This window comes from Daphnia pulex, chromosome 12 (genome assembly GCF_021134715.1).
Source record: "Daphnia pulex isolate KAP4 chromosome 12, ASM2113471v1".
In the NCBI taxonomy this organism is placed as follows: domain Eukaryota; kingdom Metazoa; phylum Arthropoda; class Branchiopoda; order Diplostraca; family Daphniidae; genus Daphnia; species Daphnia pulex.
The window spans coordinates 10,131,558-10,150,709 of NC_060028.1; the positions used below are offsets into that span (position 1 = coordinate 10,131,558).

At 40.7% G+C, this 19,152-nt stretch overlaps 1 protein-coding gene across 2 annotated transcripts; it reads right to left on the bottom strand.

Annotated features, from left to right (window-relative positions):
- Positions 1-977: 977 nt before the first annotated feature.
- On the bottom strand, positions 978-17,595 carry LOC124208821 (FMRFamide receptor-like). Of its 2 annotated transcripts, none has more exons than XM_046606704.1 (8): positions 17,408-17,595; positions 4,452-4,813; positions 4,166-4,330; positions 3,871-4,073; positions 3,646-3,774; positions 2,623-2,932; positions 2,408-2,512; positions 978-1,436 (listed from the first exon to the last, which is right to left on the bottom strand). In XM_046606704.1, exons 1-8 carry the CDS (start codon positions 17,434-17,436, stop codon positions 1,186-1,188), a joined length of 1,554 nt encoding a protein of 517 aa, XP_046462660.1. In that variant the 5' UTR covers positions 17,437-17,595; the 3' UTR covers positions 978-1,185. The 2 variants fall into 2 exon arrangements, with proteins under 2 accessions (XP_046462660.1, XP_046462661.1); XM_046606705.1 differs by lacking the exon at positions 17,408-17,595 and adding an exon at positions 15,111-15,410.
- Between the last annotated feature and the right edge of the window lie 1,557 nt (positions 17,596-19,152).

A 19,152-nucleotide genomic window follows, 5' to 3' on the forward strand; every position in this document is an offset into this window, starting at 1 on the left:
AAGTTTTTAGCAAGTTAAGTTTTAGCGGGTTTTAATAAGTGAAACGAGTCCGAAACCGACGACTGCGGTCATGTGGAGAGAGAGAGAGAGGAAGTCGAGGCCACGTCATATACTGTAAGGTTACAAATGTGACGGCACATTAATTTTTATCAAAAAAGAAACCGATCATCGGGAAAAAAAAAAGACAAATCGATTGTCGGAGAAAGTCGTCTCGTCCAGTCCAGTAAACTTCTTCTGGCTGGCCAGTTTCGGCCTCTAATAATACAAAACCATCCTTGAAATAGTTAGTTGGACCAAATAAGAAGGTCTATATACGTGCCGCTTGATTTTGAAACATAAAAGTTGATACAAAACGGATCTCCCCAAATAAGAAAAAAGCCAAAAGTGTGTGTGTAGCAATAAAAAAGAAAGAAAAAAATGAAACTGCGAGAAAAAAACAAGGACGCATATGCCTTTGACGACGACGCTGTAGGCAGGGTCTTTCGTTTAGTGGGCCGGCGCCCGTCACCAAAAACTAACGGAGCACAACGTCACAGAGTATACTATATATATATGGGAAGGGCTGCTGGTGGTGTAGTACAGCAGCCGCCACCAGTTTATACAGGCAGACTCTCTCATTCGTTGTTATATGCGAACATATACATGCAAACAACGAAACGACCCATGAAATTGATATTACTTGGACCGCGAAGAGAGACACACAATCTTGAAAAATGGCAGTTGGCCCTTTTGGACAGGAGAAAAATCTTGCGAGTCAATTCAGCAGGGCAACGGTAGTACAAGGATTGTATTTTCATTTGCGCGAGGCTCTCCCTATATTGTACACAAATATATGGAATGAATGCATGTGTGTGTGTGTTGTATCATCCTCCACAACGATCAAGTTTGCACATGCCAAACTTATAAATTTTTCAGGTCGATTTTTAAATAGGATTATTATCGTGAGTGGTGAGTACGCGCCGACAATAACTGTTTTTATTTGATTTGGACAGTTTAACTGCATATGGCAAATAAAGATCGTGATTGATCTTCGTTTTCTAAATAAATAGAAAGACCGCTTCCGCCCTTGGCTGCATAAAGCTTCTCCAATGCAATGATACATTTGTTACATTCGTATCAATGTACGTAAGTATCGCACGATAAAAAAAAAAAAAAGATATTTCCATGCAATAACCCCCACCCGACTTAAGCGTTGGATAGTTTCGCTCTGCTGTGATACGTGTTGCCGTCGTATTGGAGACTTGGCCGAGGCGATGGAGATTGATGTCTGTTTGCGGAGCGATAGAGCTGCCCGGAACAGTCGGATGCGGAGCGAGACGCTGGTGAAATGTTAATGCTACTTATACCTCCTCTACTTGTGGTGCAGATGTAGCCATTGATGTTTCCATTTGAGCGAACTGTATGTCTCGGCAAGCGGGATATCGAAAGTAATCGCCCTGTATTCAATCAACGGTAAATGTTTAAGACAAATCGTCAACGGAAACTTTTAAAATGATGATTATAATCTAGACTTGTGTTATCATCATCATGTTATAAAATTCGGGGTTCTTAATATAGTAGATAGTCTAATCAACAAATAAAATCTACAACAGCAGCAGTGGCGTATTCTGGAGAGAATAGAAAAGTCAATACGGTTCCCTTTTGTTATTATTATTATTTCAAGTGTTATTTCCGTTTGGATTTGACGACAAAGAAGCGTTTTGTCGGGGGATCTTTTATCTTGGCTGAAAAAGTGAGGGTAGCAGCTGTTGGTTTGTTTGGCGTCCCACTCCCGAGTATTGACTACAACTGAATAGTTTCACATGGGACTAGAAACTGCCATTCGCATTCCGGTTACTTCGTCAAGGCTATATTTATTGTATGTGTGTTAGAATACCCAATTTAATACAGCTAGGAATCTTTAATCTATTCCAGTGTAGATATTTTATCGCTTAGTGCACTTCTCTCTATCTCTCTCCCATCATTTTCTAATTTGCTCCGGTTCTCGGACTTGGCGATGGCGGAATTCCCCAAAAGAAAATTAATAAACACTTCACTGGAAGTCATTGACGCGTGCAACTTCGCAGAAAGTGGACACGCTAGATAGTTGCCCAAACAAATTCAAAATCAATATGAATTGAAAAGTTGATTTTCGAACCAGAAATGATTTGAAACAAATTCGACTAAACTGTGAGTTCTATACACTTAGACTTTGCGCTAAAGTACCCTTATATTTAGAACTCTTAAGTTCACTGCTTGGACATATTGGAATAACTTGAATGGATCAAAAGATTTCGGTTACTCGGCGATTGTTACTTGGACTGTTTGTTATTCAAAGGGATTGAATGACAAATTTTTTTACCTTAACCTTCTATATAGATTCGGGGAAATAGTTTGTAACTTATATCTTTTGGACCATTAGACTAACCTGGCGCAACGTTGGACCGATTTGAAAATGTAGAAACTCGATGAATATCTCCAGGATTGGTGCCCATGGAAACTGAATTGTCCGGGTTGTCAGGCGAGCTCCTCCCTATAGAAACGGTATGACAACGTTTAGAAAAATATTTTTACATAAACATGACTCTTACATTCGGTTGATAAGAAACATTTGCGCAATATATTATAATAGTAATACTATACCACAAGATGGTCTTCTCCTCCTGCAGCAGCAGTAGCAGTAGCAAAAGTAGCGCAGAAAGAGGCGTTGAAACTTGTCGCCGAAGATGCAATAAATCACAAAGTTGACGGACGAATTCACGGAGACTAGTAGATTGCTGACGCGCGTCATTTCGTCAACCAGGATATTAGCAACTTCAAAAATGTTCACAACCATCGCCAGTATATTGAATATGAAGAAGACAGCCACCACGCAGAGTAACATAGTTGCCAAGCCGATTTCCCTCTTCTGGGAATTGGTGAGCAAAGAGCGTTCACGATTGGCTTTACGTACCTGTGCAGTAGACAACCAACAAAAAAATGTCATTACAGAATTTGGCGTTGGCGGTGATTTCGATTGTCGGTTTTCCATGAAATTTAAACAAAACGACAGTTCGCGCTCTAACGATTTACGCCTAACTGACTATGACGAACGTTATAACCGACAAAAGTTGTATAGAACATTAAAGTTCTCGTATAATTCTACATTGTAATTGTAAATCCGGTGATTCAACTCAAGTTACAACGAATTTAACTCTCAGGAGATAACTTTTTTTTTTCTAAACAAAATCATTAACTCCTTAACATTATTGGTATTCTAGGTTGGTATGAAGCGATCCCATTTCCAATTGTTAACGCGGACGAGTCCGTACTGTCTGATTTTGGCTATACCGCTGCTTCCAGCCTGTATATACGTGCTCAAGTCGGTTTCCTTTGTTTCTGTTACTCATGGTAATCTTCGCCATTGCTAGAGAGACCCCTTAAGGTCTCTCATGTTATCAACAATTGCTTTCTAATTAAGCTCGAGGATACCCGAGTCTTTGTAATACTACAGCAGTAGTGTAGAGTACACGTAGTAGCTAAACTAGCTATGGCAACAGAGACTCCGCTCCCAACTTATTAAAAAAGCCGCGATATTTCACACTGAACGTTTTCCTTAATGAGTAACGACACAGTGAAAAAAAAAAGCCAAACGTTGAAAACTTTGAACATTTAATAACTGCTCACCTGTTTGTAAATAGCTCCGTTGAGGATGGCTAGCAAGGTGAAGGGGACGAAATTCATGATGATGAAGTAGAGAGACACAATGTACCAGGTGACGTAAGTTTTGTCATTGCGAAGCGGCGACGGGATGAGCTGAATACACAAGTCAAATTGATTCAACCAATTTGCAATTGTATTTTTATGCAAATCAATCAAAGAGAAAAAGAGAAAAGAAAAGCCTATACGTACCATTATCCACGATTCACCCAGTTCGCTGTCGACGTACAAACAGCGTTCGACTTCGAAGAAACGAGGAAAATTGTAGAAAAGGGAACAAATTCCGATAATGACGACAGCCATTCGGCCGCGTTTGCAAGTGCACCAGGAACGTGCGCGAAGCGGATGGCAGACGGCGATGTAGCGCTCCACCGTGACGGTGAGCGTCAAGTAAACTTTGATTTAAAACGCGCAACATTAATAACAGTGGGTGTACGTCTCTCTCCGCCCCCTTGCAAAGTTGTGTTATATATAGAAAGATATTTACCCGAACTCGTCTGAGCCGTCGTACCCAGAACAAACGTGTAAGGTGTTATGAGTGGGTGGATGTGGCGATAGTAGAACTCGCCAACGCCGCTGTAGGCGTAAATTGACGGGATGACAAACAGCAAAATGGATGTGAGCAGCAGGATCGAATCGAAACTCGCCAAACCTATATATTTTGAATCAAAAATATAACGAATCATATAGATAACCATTATTATTCATTAGACAGAGGAGGACATTAGGACATTTCATTAGGTAACTATAGTAGAGAAATGAAACAAACGTACCAATCAGAATGACGTTGAGAGAAGTTCTCATTTGGGGTCGCGAGAGAATGAAAATGGAAATGAAATTGCCGACTAGGCCCGGTAGAGCCACGACAATCAAAAGTACCAAACTGATGACAAACTCGAAGAGTGGGAAGTAGGATTTCTCCGGCTCGGATATGTTGGCGGCGGAAACGTTGGGCAAAACACAAATGGGGAAGCTCTGGTAAAAGCCAGTCGAACTCGTCGAATTGCTGGAAGAGGCCGTGGCGATGAAGATGACATTATCTTCTATTGTGCTGCTACTCTGATTATGAAGTTGGTATCCGGCCGTCATCATCATCAGCAAAGACTTGTTCAACTTGTTGGCCGACTCGTTCATCCTGTTATTGCAATAAAACGCGTACGTGTATTAAACCACACACCTAAAAAAAATGTTACGTCATGTAAGAAATCGAATTTATCTGAATCGCTGATCTTCTATACATTTTGATTGGCCAGTCACGGACAAGGCCTGAAAATTTTTCCAACCATGCAGTAATCATTTCATCTTATCATAGGCATCTGGCAGCACATCATGTTAAGGTTATTTTTTCTTTTTTCAAAAGATGGGAAAAGTAGTTCGCCCAAGCTGATGATCTCCGAGAAAAACTCGGGCTATATAACAAGATATTGTTCAAGGCGCTTTTGACGACGATCGTTGAATAATCAAACGAGTTTTCATCGTCTCTCGTCCTCATCATTCGTGAAGAACAAGCCCCTGCATGATGTTTACAACAGAGTCGATCGTAAAAGTTGCCGATGAGATGACTGGAAAGACGCGCCGGGACCAAGAGTGCAATCAGACAAATAAAAATCAAAGGAAAAGGGGGCGTCAAATCAGCGCGATATCTGGCTATGACACGAGTCGTATACTACTAGTCATCTTCGCTCTTAAAGAAAGAAAAGAAAGAAAAAAACACGAGGGGAATATAAATAAGTGAGAAAAGATTTTGAGATCATCAAAACGATCTATATCCGGAAGAAAAGTCGGGAGAACCCGAAATGGGGCTCTTTGGCTACAAGTGGAGTGTGTGGGCGCACGATTGCACGTCAAACGAGAAAGGCAGCAAGCATGAGATGAATCAAAGGCGAACATTTTTCAGCAGCTATAGACGAGTTGGTCGTTCTATATTCTTCCTGTCCTATAATGGGCAGCACGGATAGCTGTTGCTGGCAGCCTCATGATGTAATATACTCAACCTGATTAGCTGATGTCCATTGCCGAGCAAAACAACTCTGAAGGATACATACACTACACAGCCAGAAAACATACGAGTATTATCGAGTTTGTCACAAAAATGTCGTAACTGTGTACGAGAACTTGCCATATGCGATGCAGCACTCTAATGAATGAATTAGTTGTGTGACTTATTACACAGCAGCCAGCGCGCTGGCAAGATAACAGCAATAATTTCTCCTTTAATAGAGCGCCCTCTCAGCAAAAAACAGTTCAGATATTATTCTGTTTGTTATTTAAAAGAAACTCTCTCTCTCGTTTTATGGTCTAGGGGGCTGATAATCTCAAGAGTTCAATGCGTCAAGACGGGTTAATTAAATACCGCGTTCACGACTAATAGAGAGAAAACAAACGTCCCTAGATTTTTCTGTGAATTCGGTTCATTTTCACGTAGTCACTGGGTTCGAACTCGGAAATTCCGCTCGGTATTTGATCTGATTATGCAGTAGTTGTGACAGTTTTACTGGCTGCTTGCCTTTCCTTAAAGCGTTTGAAATTGAAACGTATTTTTGACGTAATGCAAAGAGAAGCGGAACACATTATCTAATATTTCACTGGGGGGGGCGTGAGTGGATTGCAACATGTGTTGTTGTCTTAGCGCGAGCATTAATAAACAGCCAAGTTCTTTTGAACAAATAAATCCATCATTCACGGACGCTTATTATTATGACTACACAGCAGCAGCAGCAGTATACGCGGCTATCTGTTATAATAATAAGCTGCTGCTTCTATATTGACGTTGGATGTGTTGCGCTCGTCTTGTATAGTTTTCTTCTGATGGAATATTTATTACTACACGCCGAAAAGCAATTTAGGGTCTATACAATAGTTGTCAATGAAAGGGGGCGACGCTATAAATCCATCATCAAAAGCGTGAGCACTATCGAGGATGTAGCTGTAGCTATATATGCCCCCGCTAACACTGAATTACTCTCCAGGGTTCGGAAACGTGGTCGGTTTACTCCCATGTTCCCAGTCACCACCGCGTCTATACTAAACATGTAGTGGCGACACACGCTATGTATATAGAGAGAGATCCTCTGGTGGTAAGTATAAAAGATCTCTTTTTGTTCGAACATTATCGAAACTCTTTTTGGGCGTCAACGGACGCAGCGGTCGCTATTATCGCCGAGCCTTCAACTTATAAATGACACTGAATCGATCGATGTCTACCAGGAAAAGATTGCGCTTTCTTGTTGGCCAGCACTTTATTATTTTTTTTAAATCTCGTCATGCATTGATGCAGTTCATCTTGCAGATTATAAGGCAGCATATAACTTGCTCGTCTTTACCACGGATAAAAAGCTTGGCATCCAGCGATCAAACCAAATGACTGCAGCACATCATCTCGTAGCACTTTGCTCAACGTACTTATATAGTCTATATGCATATTTAAGTATATTATACGTCTCCGACGATATTGCTATTATACTTTATATGAGGAAAAAGCGCTTTTCGGAGTTGTGGCCTTAATTGAGTATATTCAACTTTCATTTAAAAATAAATCCTGATCTTATTTATTAGTTTCAAAAACATAGGAAACGAATATTCATCAAAATGGGATTCTTTATAATTTTTCTCTCCTGGAAACTGTTGCCCTGTATACGCGATTCGATGCCAAAATGGAATTTGATGATCGATTACACATTAGCCAGGCCTTGTAATCGATCAGTTGCAGTCAAAACCTACACTGTATATGGGAAAAAAGGCAGGAGCGAACACTCGACAGCATTAAAACCATTCAACCGCGAGAGCCAACGTCAGCGTAGCGTGTATATGAGGGGGCGCTATCAAAAACACAACCAAGTTCGTGTAGTCCCTAGTATCACCATCATGTATTGCTGTTACAACCTATTCAACACAACATTTTGCGCCATCGTCCTATAGCAGCAGCAGCAGCAGCGGATTCAGTTAGGAGCTTATCACTAAGTTGCAGCTGCCCCCTCCATTTTCTTCGTTAAGCAATCCGATGGGAAATACAGGAACGATCTTTAAGCAAAAAGGCCGAAATAAATTCCAAGGGCCGCTCCTCAATTTGCTGGGATTCGATGCGTGGGAGTTGGGCGTTTCAAATGCCAAATTGTTTCATCTTGCTGTTGTTGTTGTTGTCTATGTACCGGCCCCTTTTGTGTATAAGGATTGGATTACATTCTACTAGCCAAGCTAAGCTACTATTGTATACACAGTTTCGCTCGGTGCATAAAATATACCTATTGTTTGATTTCCATAGGGGAATCTTACGGCGATGGTTTTAGGATGCTTAAGTCTGTTTTCGGTAGAACTTTCAAATGCGACTGGGTAAAGTGGGTAGACATTGTTAGTTTGGGATAAATATATATATGTACATATACTGGACTCTGGTATTATTTATGGGTGGACTCTCGCATCTCTATATAGTCATTTGACATCATGGAAAATGGAACGCAATAATCAAGTTGAGTTCTTTTTTCGGGTTTCCTGTCATCCTGGCCGCTGTCGTATAGATTGCTCTGTCACTCCCGCAGCAGCAAGGAATAATAAGATCCATTTGCCTGGACGTTCGGCCCCCGCCTATATCAAAGAAGTACGTACACACGGAGAAACCTTTCAGATTGAAAGCCCGTCATGACGAAGAAGGGAAAGGAAAAAAAAAATACAAATTAACCGCTCGCGTTCAGAGTATTTCTATTTCATTAATGCGGATGGGAAAATAGAAAGATGGCGAATTTCATTATTGTAATTTGGAAAGCCTCGCCTCAATAACATGGACTTAAATCAAAAATTTTGTGGTAAAAATATATAGCTTTCAATGCTGATGAATAAAATCTCGTCTGCGAATGATTTGATTTGAAAGAATCCTCCATTAATTAGATGCTCCATTCTATCGACGACCTATACAAAATTCGGTACCGACTATACAGTGACGTAATAATTTGAATTCGGCCTTTGATATGAAAAAAAAAAAAAACTTTGGCTTATTGAATCAGTCTGTAATTATTAGCCATTTCTATTTTGTGGCAGCGTTATTAGCAAGTCACCCGGCTTTATTAACTGGGCATCAAAGATGGAAGAAGAAGCTTTCAATGCGTACGTTTTCCATCTATATATAGATCAATAAGGCGCAAATATAAGCCTACACAGCACACAAGTATTCAAGAAAATATAAAAAGACCCGTTCAACTCCACAAATCTCATAACAGACAGGGAAAAAGTCACGCGGAATTTATATACGAGTGGAGCGCAATGTACATAAAAGAAAAGGCTGAATCAGCCATTCTTTTTTAAAGAAATTTCTAGCTGAAGACTATTTAAATTTCTGGTTTGTCGCACAATTATTTTCTAGTCATATAGATCGCATCTTGTTGTGTGTGTTATTGACAATTCGTACAATAGTCTTTCGTTGTTGACGACTAATTGGGTCTTTCATGCGCAATAACAGAAAAGGTTGCTCGACGTCGACTCATCCAGTAATAATGGGCTAATGCGATGTCTACGCTGGATTAGCTTTCCGCTAAAACTATACGAGGGGGAAAACAAAACAATCAGACTGCGAAAAGTTCAAGAATCAATTCCCTCTGATGTGTGTAAACGAAATTCTCCTTGTTAAACATCATTTGGCTCTGTTTAACATGCAGTGCTGGCCGACTGTTGTTGTCAGTGGGAAGTTGCTAACAAACGTGAGATGTAAACGGGAGGAAAATACACATGGTCCAATTAAGGATTTTCGCTCGAGTTCTTTTAAAATAAAAATCCCAGTGTAAATAAGTCCTGTACCAGTGGAGGCCGGTGTGTACCATTTGGTGGGAAACTCTTCAACTCAATAACGTCCTCAAAAGTTCCTTCATCGGTAAATATTTGCCTGAATTGCTCAAAGTAGCATTCGTGTAAATTTGGCCAGCGAATCATTGGCTCTTATTTACCGCCACTATACAAAGGTTGAAGAAATTTGGCTGTGGGCACAACATTGTGCATGGAATATTTCCCGTTATAACTTTTTATTGGACAATGTTCCGTGATTTGCAATACAAGTTCGCACCGTACGTTGTGTAGTACATTCTAACGCACTTGCCTTCTACAAAGTTAAAAGAAAAACACGCGCGCAACTGTAAAATCCCTACACCAAAAAGTTGACACACTGAAATTCAATTTCCATAAAGTGCTGCGGGTTTATAGTTCTAATATTATTTCCCTTTTCTTTGAATAAAAAGGGGAATTTCTTTTTTTTTCCCCAATGTCCGGAATGGTGTAAGGACGACAAGAATATATAGACATGTCCTGGAAGTCCTTGGAAAGGGGATGTACCTCCGAATGGAATGGATGAGCGAAATATGTTCGTGACGTCCCCCCCCAAATCCGATGACTCAAACGCCAGCATTTGAACAAACAAATAGTTGAGTATATTCTTTCCATCCAAGAAGAAGAAGAAGAGGAATCGTTTGGTTAAAAGAAGTTTCGGATGCTGGGCCACAAATAGCTAGAAGCACCGCAAGTCAAGAAAAAACCCCAAAAGACTTTTGCGGATAGTTGGGGAAGGTCTTTTTGGGTGTGCAACTCACTTCTTTTCAATTCTTTTTACGGAGACGTCACACGTGCAAGAATCACTCTACATAGTCAAAGCAATAACACTTTTTGGATAGACGTCGCGCATCACTATTTTTTAGGGGGGAACTATATACAAACTCCCCCGAGTAAAAAAAACACACAAACAAATAAAATGCAAATGATAAACACATCATTAGTCATAGAATTTCAAATATAACCAGACAGAAGATTCAGTTATGCGCATGTTTTGAATGTCGATCAGCTCCTATTGTATCGGTTGTTGTATGTATAAGCCTTTCATGACAGCAATCTATATGTTGGTATCATTATTATACTTGGAGTCTGGAGGGCAAAAGAGTGGAACTAGATAATGATCGCTCGAATGTTGATAAGTTCTTCTATCTCCTCCATTAAAAAAAAATGAATGTTAAATATCGGATAGAATCTATATAAAAAAAAAAACTGTGTGCGGTTTCAAGCCGGCGGTTATGCCGCAATTCAGGAACAAAGGCGGGGCATCATTAATATCGGGGTCTGAGTATAAGTCGCCGAGGATGATCATTATTGTAAAAATGAAGCTGGAGATAGAGACAACTGACACGACCTTAGATGAGATAAATCGGTGGGCGACGCTATATTTATGTGGTGCGCGGCTTTTTTTCTTTTTTTACGCAACTGGGGGGCGGCAACTGAAATTGGCCCGATGATTAATTGGCGCATGAATGATGAAGACTTGTGTGAGCATGTGACGGGTCAAGACAACGGGGCAATGAGTCACCATATCTTTTATCCACTTCGGACATGGTCGACTGGACTCTCTGCATTTCTATACATGTCTAAAGACACACACATCTCTCGGATAAGAAATCTAGGAAACTTTGTTTGAATAAGAAAAAAGGGGGGCCAAGTGAATGCATGTCGACAATTCCATTATGGTACGGAGACTTGGCGGAGAGGAAGGAAAGGAGGTACGACGACGAATACCAATATTTCATACCTCATCTTCATATATATTTACTCCAGATGTGTCGGATTTCTATACAGCCCCATAAAAAAAAAGATATTTCCTAGTAATGGTCCACTCATCATTCGATTCTGACGATCAGCCAGGCGACCCATTTTCATTTTCTGACTTAGTATTAACCCAGAGCGACATTTTCTCCATTCAACTATGCGGGAATGGACTTTTTGCTATTATTCCGGACATGAGCGATGGGGCAAAAAAAAATCGATATCAAATCAAAATTCACGGGGGGAAAAAAAGTTTCAATTTCGCTAAATCACGCGGGATATTTAATTATGTCTGCATTTGCCCGTTAAATCGCTTGCCATTTGGCACAATACTTGATTATAGATTGTCCCCCCCCCCCATTTTTTTGTTTGGTAAGGGCATTGCAATCTTGTAGCGTTTAAAGATTTCTGGCACGTTTGGTGTCTATCCATAGGTTATGGGCGACTGGTAGCTGCTGCTGCTGCTGGCTGTCTAGTAATTCATCTTTGTAATTCCATTAAGGGGGAAAATCAATAAGAAGAAGAGGATTGATTACTTCAGAGACCACCACCATTACTGCGGCAATGATTATCAAAGTATATTCTCCCACGGGATGTGTTTGGGCGGATAGCAAAGTTAGGTGCTGCACGGATTGACACGCAGTCTTCGGCCGGGAGCGTTCATTCATCGGAATTATTCATTGCCTGATTGTGTTGGAAAATGTTGCGCGCGTCAAGTTGTGAGTATACATGAAACTAGGGATTAATTCATACACACTTTATCGTTTAGTTATTAGCCGACATGTTAGCTGCTGCATATTGTTCAATTTCAGTCGTGAAATCAAGACGGCCGGCCTCATATCTGTCCCTTTGATCAATATAGCTCGTCAGTTGAGCCGTGCAAAGTATACAGCAGAGTGGCAGCGGAAGCCATGGCTTTATTGATCCAGCGGCGGCAGCAGCTTCTTGGTCTTTTCGCGGCGACCCAAAGCAATAATTCTTGTATGCGGCTTGATTGTATTGTGCGTGCACTCTGGCAGGAAACTATTTTACACAGGACATCCGCACAATGGGCAAAAAAGTACAAGTAGCTGTGCCTAGTTCCCACAAATAATAATAAAAAAAGCTATTCCCCTTGTGTTTTGATTCGAACGAATCGAGAGAGAGAGAGAGTCAAACAGTGAATAATTCTCTAGCGTGAATTATTGCGCAACGACAAATCAAGGGAAATGTATAACACACACATCACTCCCACTGCTTCTATACATATATTTTTTTTTTTCCAATTTTTTTTTTCTTGGTTTTTCCTTCTTGTGCTGAGCTGACGACATTTTTATCGCCACGGACAACGAAAATACAATGGCACAGAAATAATCCCGCCATGTATAGGAAACATGTATAGGTGCTGCCGGGTTACACAGACAGAATCGTGATATGGTCGCGTTAGAGATTAAATTACCAATTGACAGAATGAATAATGTGCTATATATGACGCCCTAGATAACAAACGACTACATTTTAATCAATCTCCTGCTCATATTTATTTATAAGCCGTGTGTATAGGCCTACACGGCGACACAGAGCTAGACACACGTTCTCAAAGTATCGCTTCCATATGATTGGCCGGACAACTTTTTTAGCGACCTGGGAGAGAGAGAAAGAGAGTGTAAGGGAGTTGGACGAGCTGTCTCTCTCTCCTAGATATATTTTGTTCCCGAACCGAACTTGCAAGTCTGTATATACCATCGAAATCCCAACAGACACCAAACTTCGAGATAGATTGGATGTGTGTGTGTGCTATTACGTCTCCAGCAAAATCTTCTTTTTGGACCTTGTTAAAATTTTTGGAAAAAAAAAAAAAAAACATTTTGAAAAGATTCGAGAGAATTCTATCTATTCACTCCTCTGTTTAGTCTATATCTAGAAAAAAGTGGAAACCTTATTTTATAGTTGTGATGTAACCCCAGATTGATTTTAGTGCTTCTATTGTACGTGTGCCGTATTACAAAAAAAAAAAGGACAGACGGATAATGTAACCATCTTATATAGTTTTCTGAAAAGGCCCATGATTGGAAATCGGCTTAGATGAGACTATCTTAAATTAACTCTTATTATTTAGCCAAATGATTTCAGCCTTTGATGAATAGACCACCGCAAAGCGCAAACCTTTGACAACGATCCTGATTGACTCGAGATTAATTGACGGTGAATGGGGTGGCACTTAAATTGCGTGGCTTAGCGAATGGCCTTTGCTTTGTTGTCTGTCAAGTCGAGATAAATGCACGTTCATTCAGCACCTGATGCGGTTGCCAACAAATTGGAAACCTCCCATTTCATTTGAGCTCCAACGTTGTTACTTTGTTTCCTGCGGGACCCGAATGTGTCAGCTTGTTTCGAACCATTTGATGCCAGTCTCGACTTAATTCAAACCGACGCGTGTGACAGCAGTTTTGGCGTTTCCAATCAGAACTGTACTGATTGGTTCGTGTACTACTTGGTGTAGGTTTTTGACACACTCCTTTTCAATTCATTAACCACGGCAATTAAACGTTTCTGAAACGTTAAAAGTGCCATTGAACTCGGGTTGTTATTGGTTCCGGTTCCACTTCAAAAAAAATAAAATAAAATAAAGCGGGCAGCCATCTTATACGTCTTCTAGGTTTTCATCAACCCCATCCATAATATCCATGGTGACGAACGGGGAGGAACAAAAGAAGAAAAAAGGTTTTGATTGTTTCGGTAAACAAGACTTGAGGGAACGGCGGATGACATTAGCCGCCAGGGAATATTGTGTACAGCATTCGAGCTGAGAGTCAGCCCCCCCCCCCCCCGGTAACTATATAGCCTTAGATAAGGCTTGTATTCGCATGGACGCCCGCGTCCATCCTATACATCTTCCAAAACACATCACGAAACTCGATCTATTGGCCTGTGAGGTGAAGAAACTCGAGCCTGCGAAGCCTCAACGTGAGACGTGGTTTTATATTATTAATGTGCCAATCGACTTAATCCGACTGAGCGATTGTCCATTTTATCATCACTGCTCTGCGTCGCCACGACAGAGAAATCTCTTATTTAATATACGTGTAGAATTCAATCAGCATCTCACGAAAGTGTAACAAGGGCCCCCCATCAGCTTCTTCCTTCCGCCCAACAACTGTGGCACCACCCGAGAAACAGGCCGGACCTCCACACCGTTTTTAATTTTTTCCCTCATTGCCCGCGCCTGATGTTTTGCGTCTAATTGGGTTGTATGTCGGTATACATAGAGCAGCAGCAGCAGCTGGGCGGAGGTCCACCAGTCGAGCAGCAATGCTCCTGATTTGACATCAATCTAACCATATCTTTCCCAAACGCTTGGGCTGGGGGGACAAGGAGTTGTCAGGGCCAGCGTTATATATATGACGTGTTGATTGGGCCAGCACGGGATCAAGGGCTTCTGGGTGACGATGCGAGAAATACTTCATTCGCACCTAACTTGAAAACTAATTTATCGCGGTGCGTAGGAGACGCCGACGACGCCGACGACCATCTTTAAACTGTTGCTAAAAAAGAAGAAGAGTGAAGCGAAGCAGAGATATTTATAAGCGCATACGTAAAAGAGGACTGGTAGTAGTGCATCTTTCCTTTAATACACCCAGCTTATGTATATATGTATAGAAGAGATTAGAGAGTTTTCCTCCGCGTATAGCAATAACGTTGTCGATCCCTGCTGTCCGCTATTTTCCTCCTTACCGAAAAAAAAAAAAACTATTACCCGTTCTGTACGGAACGTTACTTCAGATGAAAGCCAGATCATTCCGCTTTTGGCCAGAAAAAGAAAATGATAATAATCCGGATGATACACGAATCATCAAGTTGATCAAGCCCCCCCTAAAAATAAAACTTACCTGAGTTTAGCGCTAAATTTATCAGTTGATGAACTATCATGAGCAACCCGCTATTAAGCCAACACGCCACCACTTCACATAAAATTTCAATAGTTTTCTGTTTTGTTTAAAGAAGATTAAAGTTAGAGATGAAATCACAAGGTGAAAACTGTTTGTTCAAAGAAATGTCGTCGAATATTAAAGAGATGTGTAGTGGATACTGGCCGGGAGCCAAACTGAAAGAGGATATATGGAACTTCTAACTCCGTGTTCACTCTGCTCACTACAATCCTTACTACTAGCGAAGCAGGTTGTACATAAGCCCTTCCCAGTGATGACGCTTTCTCCCGCACGCTAAAAAAAAATGTATTATCTAGCGGAAACGCGCGCCGGCGCTTTCCACTCCGGACGCTGCATGGAACGTTCAGCTTGGAGAAGGAAAAAAAAAGGAAAAATCTGCCATAGCTTCTTCTTTTTTTTTGCAACACAACGAAACGAAAGTTACCATAGATACGGAATACCAAAGCTCGCCGTTGTAAATAGCGGCGCATTGTATCCAAAATATGATCAGATTATTTAGAACCCAACATGTTCAAGGCGGTTCAAGGAATCCACATTGGATTAACATAGAAATCCGAGTCGAAACTGAATAATGAAACGTTATTTCCCTGCTGATATTTTTATCCCGACCTTTGTGTACGGCGCTACGTCTAATTCAAAAACCCCGCGCCGGGGTGTAGGACAAGGTTTCGTTCATTAGCTATAGTTTCAAATCCTCGGGATGATTATGACGTCACATTCTTTGGCTTTTGACTATGGCAAGAGGGCATTGTACGCAGGATTATTACCAGCATCATGCAACGCATGCGACTCCCACTCCCCCTTTCTTATAATCCTTTGGTTCGCAAACTCATTCTGTCGGCTTCATCATCATCGTACTCTCTCGCTTTCATTTCTAGAAGTTCATATCGACTGGCACGCGCAAACAGAGATGTACACCTAAAAAAGAAAAACTGGAACTATCTTCAAAAGTCTCTCTCTCGGTTTATTATCGTTTACGGGAAGAGTAAAAAAGAGTCCCATAATACAACAGCTGCAGCGAAACAGCTATAACCCAGCACGCTCTGAGAGAGTGAGTGAGTTTTTGTTTCCGCTTTTGACCGCTGTCGCCTGGCTTGTCTACGTGCCTCGACCCAAAACGATACGAACAAAAAATAGCAAAGACAAAAAGAGAAAGAGAATCTGTTTCGTTGTCTTTTTATTATAACGTAGGCGAGAGAGAGACAACTCTCCCGGCGCCAGCGAAACTACACCGGGGGCTTAGAAAAGATTTTTCTATTCTGGGAGGAGGAACGAAACCCACCACAACAACACAGAGCCACTACATTCAATTTCACGACTCGAATTTAGACGACAGTAACTTGAATAATGTTGACCCGCTGCTATAAACACGTCAGAATTTTCTTTTCTTTTTAAATTTTTGCACAACCACGGGACACATTCATTTTGGGTTGCTCGGTAATCACGAATTTGAAAACCTGCCCGCTTTCAAGCATAATAGATTAACAAACAAAGATTCAAAGGAGGCTATTATAACTATTGGAAATGCTAAGTTAACATTTATGCGTGTTGGGATCTATTTTCATCAAGTCTATAGGAATTCCTGCAGATCACTCCCCCGCTCCTAATTGCCAACAACAGCCAATAACCCAAGGGCTGGTGCCAAGTCGATACTTGGCGCTAAATATTATCGTCGCGATGGATCATCGCCTCGGCTCATTAAATCCAAACAGTGTCATAAAAAATCGTGACAATTTTGGCGGAAAGTCTGTGTGTACATCCGGTCCTACGGCCCAATATGTATGTATCAACACCGCGTTGCATCTCAATTCTCAACTACATCGGGAAGATCAAACCGGATCAAACGAAATTTTGATTCGATTGTCTAAAAATTGCCTGTATACTAACAAGGGGGGGAAATGATGACTTGTCGTGAATTCACGTTAACCACACAAGTCTGAGGAGGTGCCGGTGTAGTGGCAGATTGCTTGAAGTGTTTAAAAGTTAAAAAATTTTGGAAATAGATTTACCCACAGACAAAGTTGTGAGGTACTAAAACAAGCCTGATCTGCTTTCGTTCTACAAACATGTTATTTGGTGAAACCTTACTGAGTAAAAAAAAAACGACGGGAGAAAACAGTTCCAGTCAACAGTCAACAGCATAGCTCACGAAGTAATAATCGTACTCCGTTTCGAATAAAAAATCAAATCCACCAATAAACACTTAAAAGGGAAGAATAGAGATGGATTTGTCCTACCTGTATGCCAGGGAAATACAGCCAGGCATCCACTAGTGCTCCATTCCCAGTAAGGTTGAATACAAAAGGTGAACCTCGTGAATGCATTCACATTGGTGTACAGTGTACACGAGGAAGGACACGGGAGGATTGAAAGAAAGGGTAAGAAGAGATACGCCACTTGATCGGCCCTCAGGAGTTTCTCCAGTGAAACCTAAATAAAAAAATAAAAATGGGTTACGAAGAAAAATATTTACAGAAAAAACAAGTAAGGAAAAGTTGAAAATATGAGACAGTAGGTAAACCCTAGTTTTTAATAAATGAGAGAATTGAAGGTTTCCATGTAAGTTCCATTTATGCCCAGTCATGCATAAGTCAAATATCTAGCAGGTAATGCAGGAATGAAAGTAACAAAAATCATATGATTTTTGTTAAGATAATATTATCTTTGCGATAATAGTGAGATTGTTGCTGATGTACCATACCCATCATTACCAGCACCAGCAAAACTTGCATATTATCTTGAATTTACGATGGCTGGCTTAAGGCCTAAAATGTTAAGGTTACATAATGCATACAAAACTGCCATACATTTGCTTACATGATAAATGCTGGTCATGAACTAACATTCCACTAATTTGGAACAGGTTTCTCTTCTATTTAACCTCACATAATCGTTCTGATATTTGTATTCTTAGTTTTATTTACCCGCCAAACAGTATGGAGTCGAAAGCATGGAGAGCCAAGACAGTGAAGACACAGTCAGAGAGTTCACACCAAGACAGAGTTCACACGACGACCACATTTTTGTAATTTTATGAAGTGTGCCATTTCTCGTGCAGTCACGTTACGTTTCCAAAAATTGATCTTAAATTTCTTAATATTACGTATACGTTTTCTTTAAAATCTTAAACTCCGTCTCGTCGTTTTTGCAACTTTTAGACAATAGGAAAGCAGACGACACTTTTCTTCCCGCCCAACTTAAGATATCGATATAAAATTAAAAATCAGCCCCCGCCAAATTCAAACCTCTCAAAAACGACAAAGGCGGTTTTCTCACTTGGACCAACGCTCTTAACGCTGTCTCAAGTCACGCGGGAAAAACCATTCATCTTCTCTTGCGCAGAGGTATAAAATATAGAACAGTTCTCGATGTAAATCTTCGTTCTCAGCAACAGCTGATGTTTGGTCGATGACGATTTGGCAGTCTGGTGGTAGGATAAACCAGCCAGCTGCAGCAGAAAAAAACAGTCCTTCTTGGAATTCAAATGTATTCAAACGACTGTTGAAAAAGTAGCGCTTGCGGAAATAAGAAAGACATTTATTATTGTGTGCAGCACCACCAGCCATTGGCGGTTTTTTCGAATCGATCGGCTTTCGGCGCTCGCTGCACTTTTTTTCCTTTTTACACGCCAGCATCATATCCGCAAGACATTTTAACCAAGTCCAATCGGGTACTCAACGATTGTCGTAGTATATATATAGAGAATGTACAATCACAAAACCAGACCGTCAATAATACCACTCCATTTCCTACATCTTCTTTTCTTTCTTTCTTCTTTTGTGCGTATAGATCCCAGGACGATATGTTCATGATGAAGCCTCATACATACATTTGTTTTGTTATTTCTGCTTACCAAATACGATAGAGTTAAGTAGATGTATATACTGGCAGTGTTGGAATATCTACCACGATTCAACACCAATATAAAACAAGATAAAACCCGTCCCTCCATCTTTTTTTTGAAACGAAACTGTCAAGTTCG

Bases quoted from the DNA above. Each gene is read 5' to 3' on its own strand.
- LOC124208821 (XM_046606704.1), bottom strand. From the start codon at position 17,436: ATGCCTGGCTGTATTTCCCTGGCATACAG. The intron at 2,933-3,645 runs GTGAGCAGTTAT...TCTACTGCACAG, and splicing joins ACGGAGCTATTTACAAACAG to GTACGTAAAGCCAATCGTGA. The intron at 2,513-2,622 runs GTATAGTATTAC...CCGTTTCTATAG, and splicing joins GAGGAGAAGACCATCTTGTG to GGAGGAGCTCGCCTGACAAC.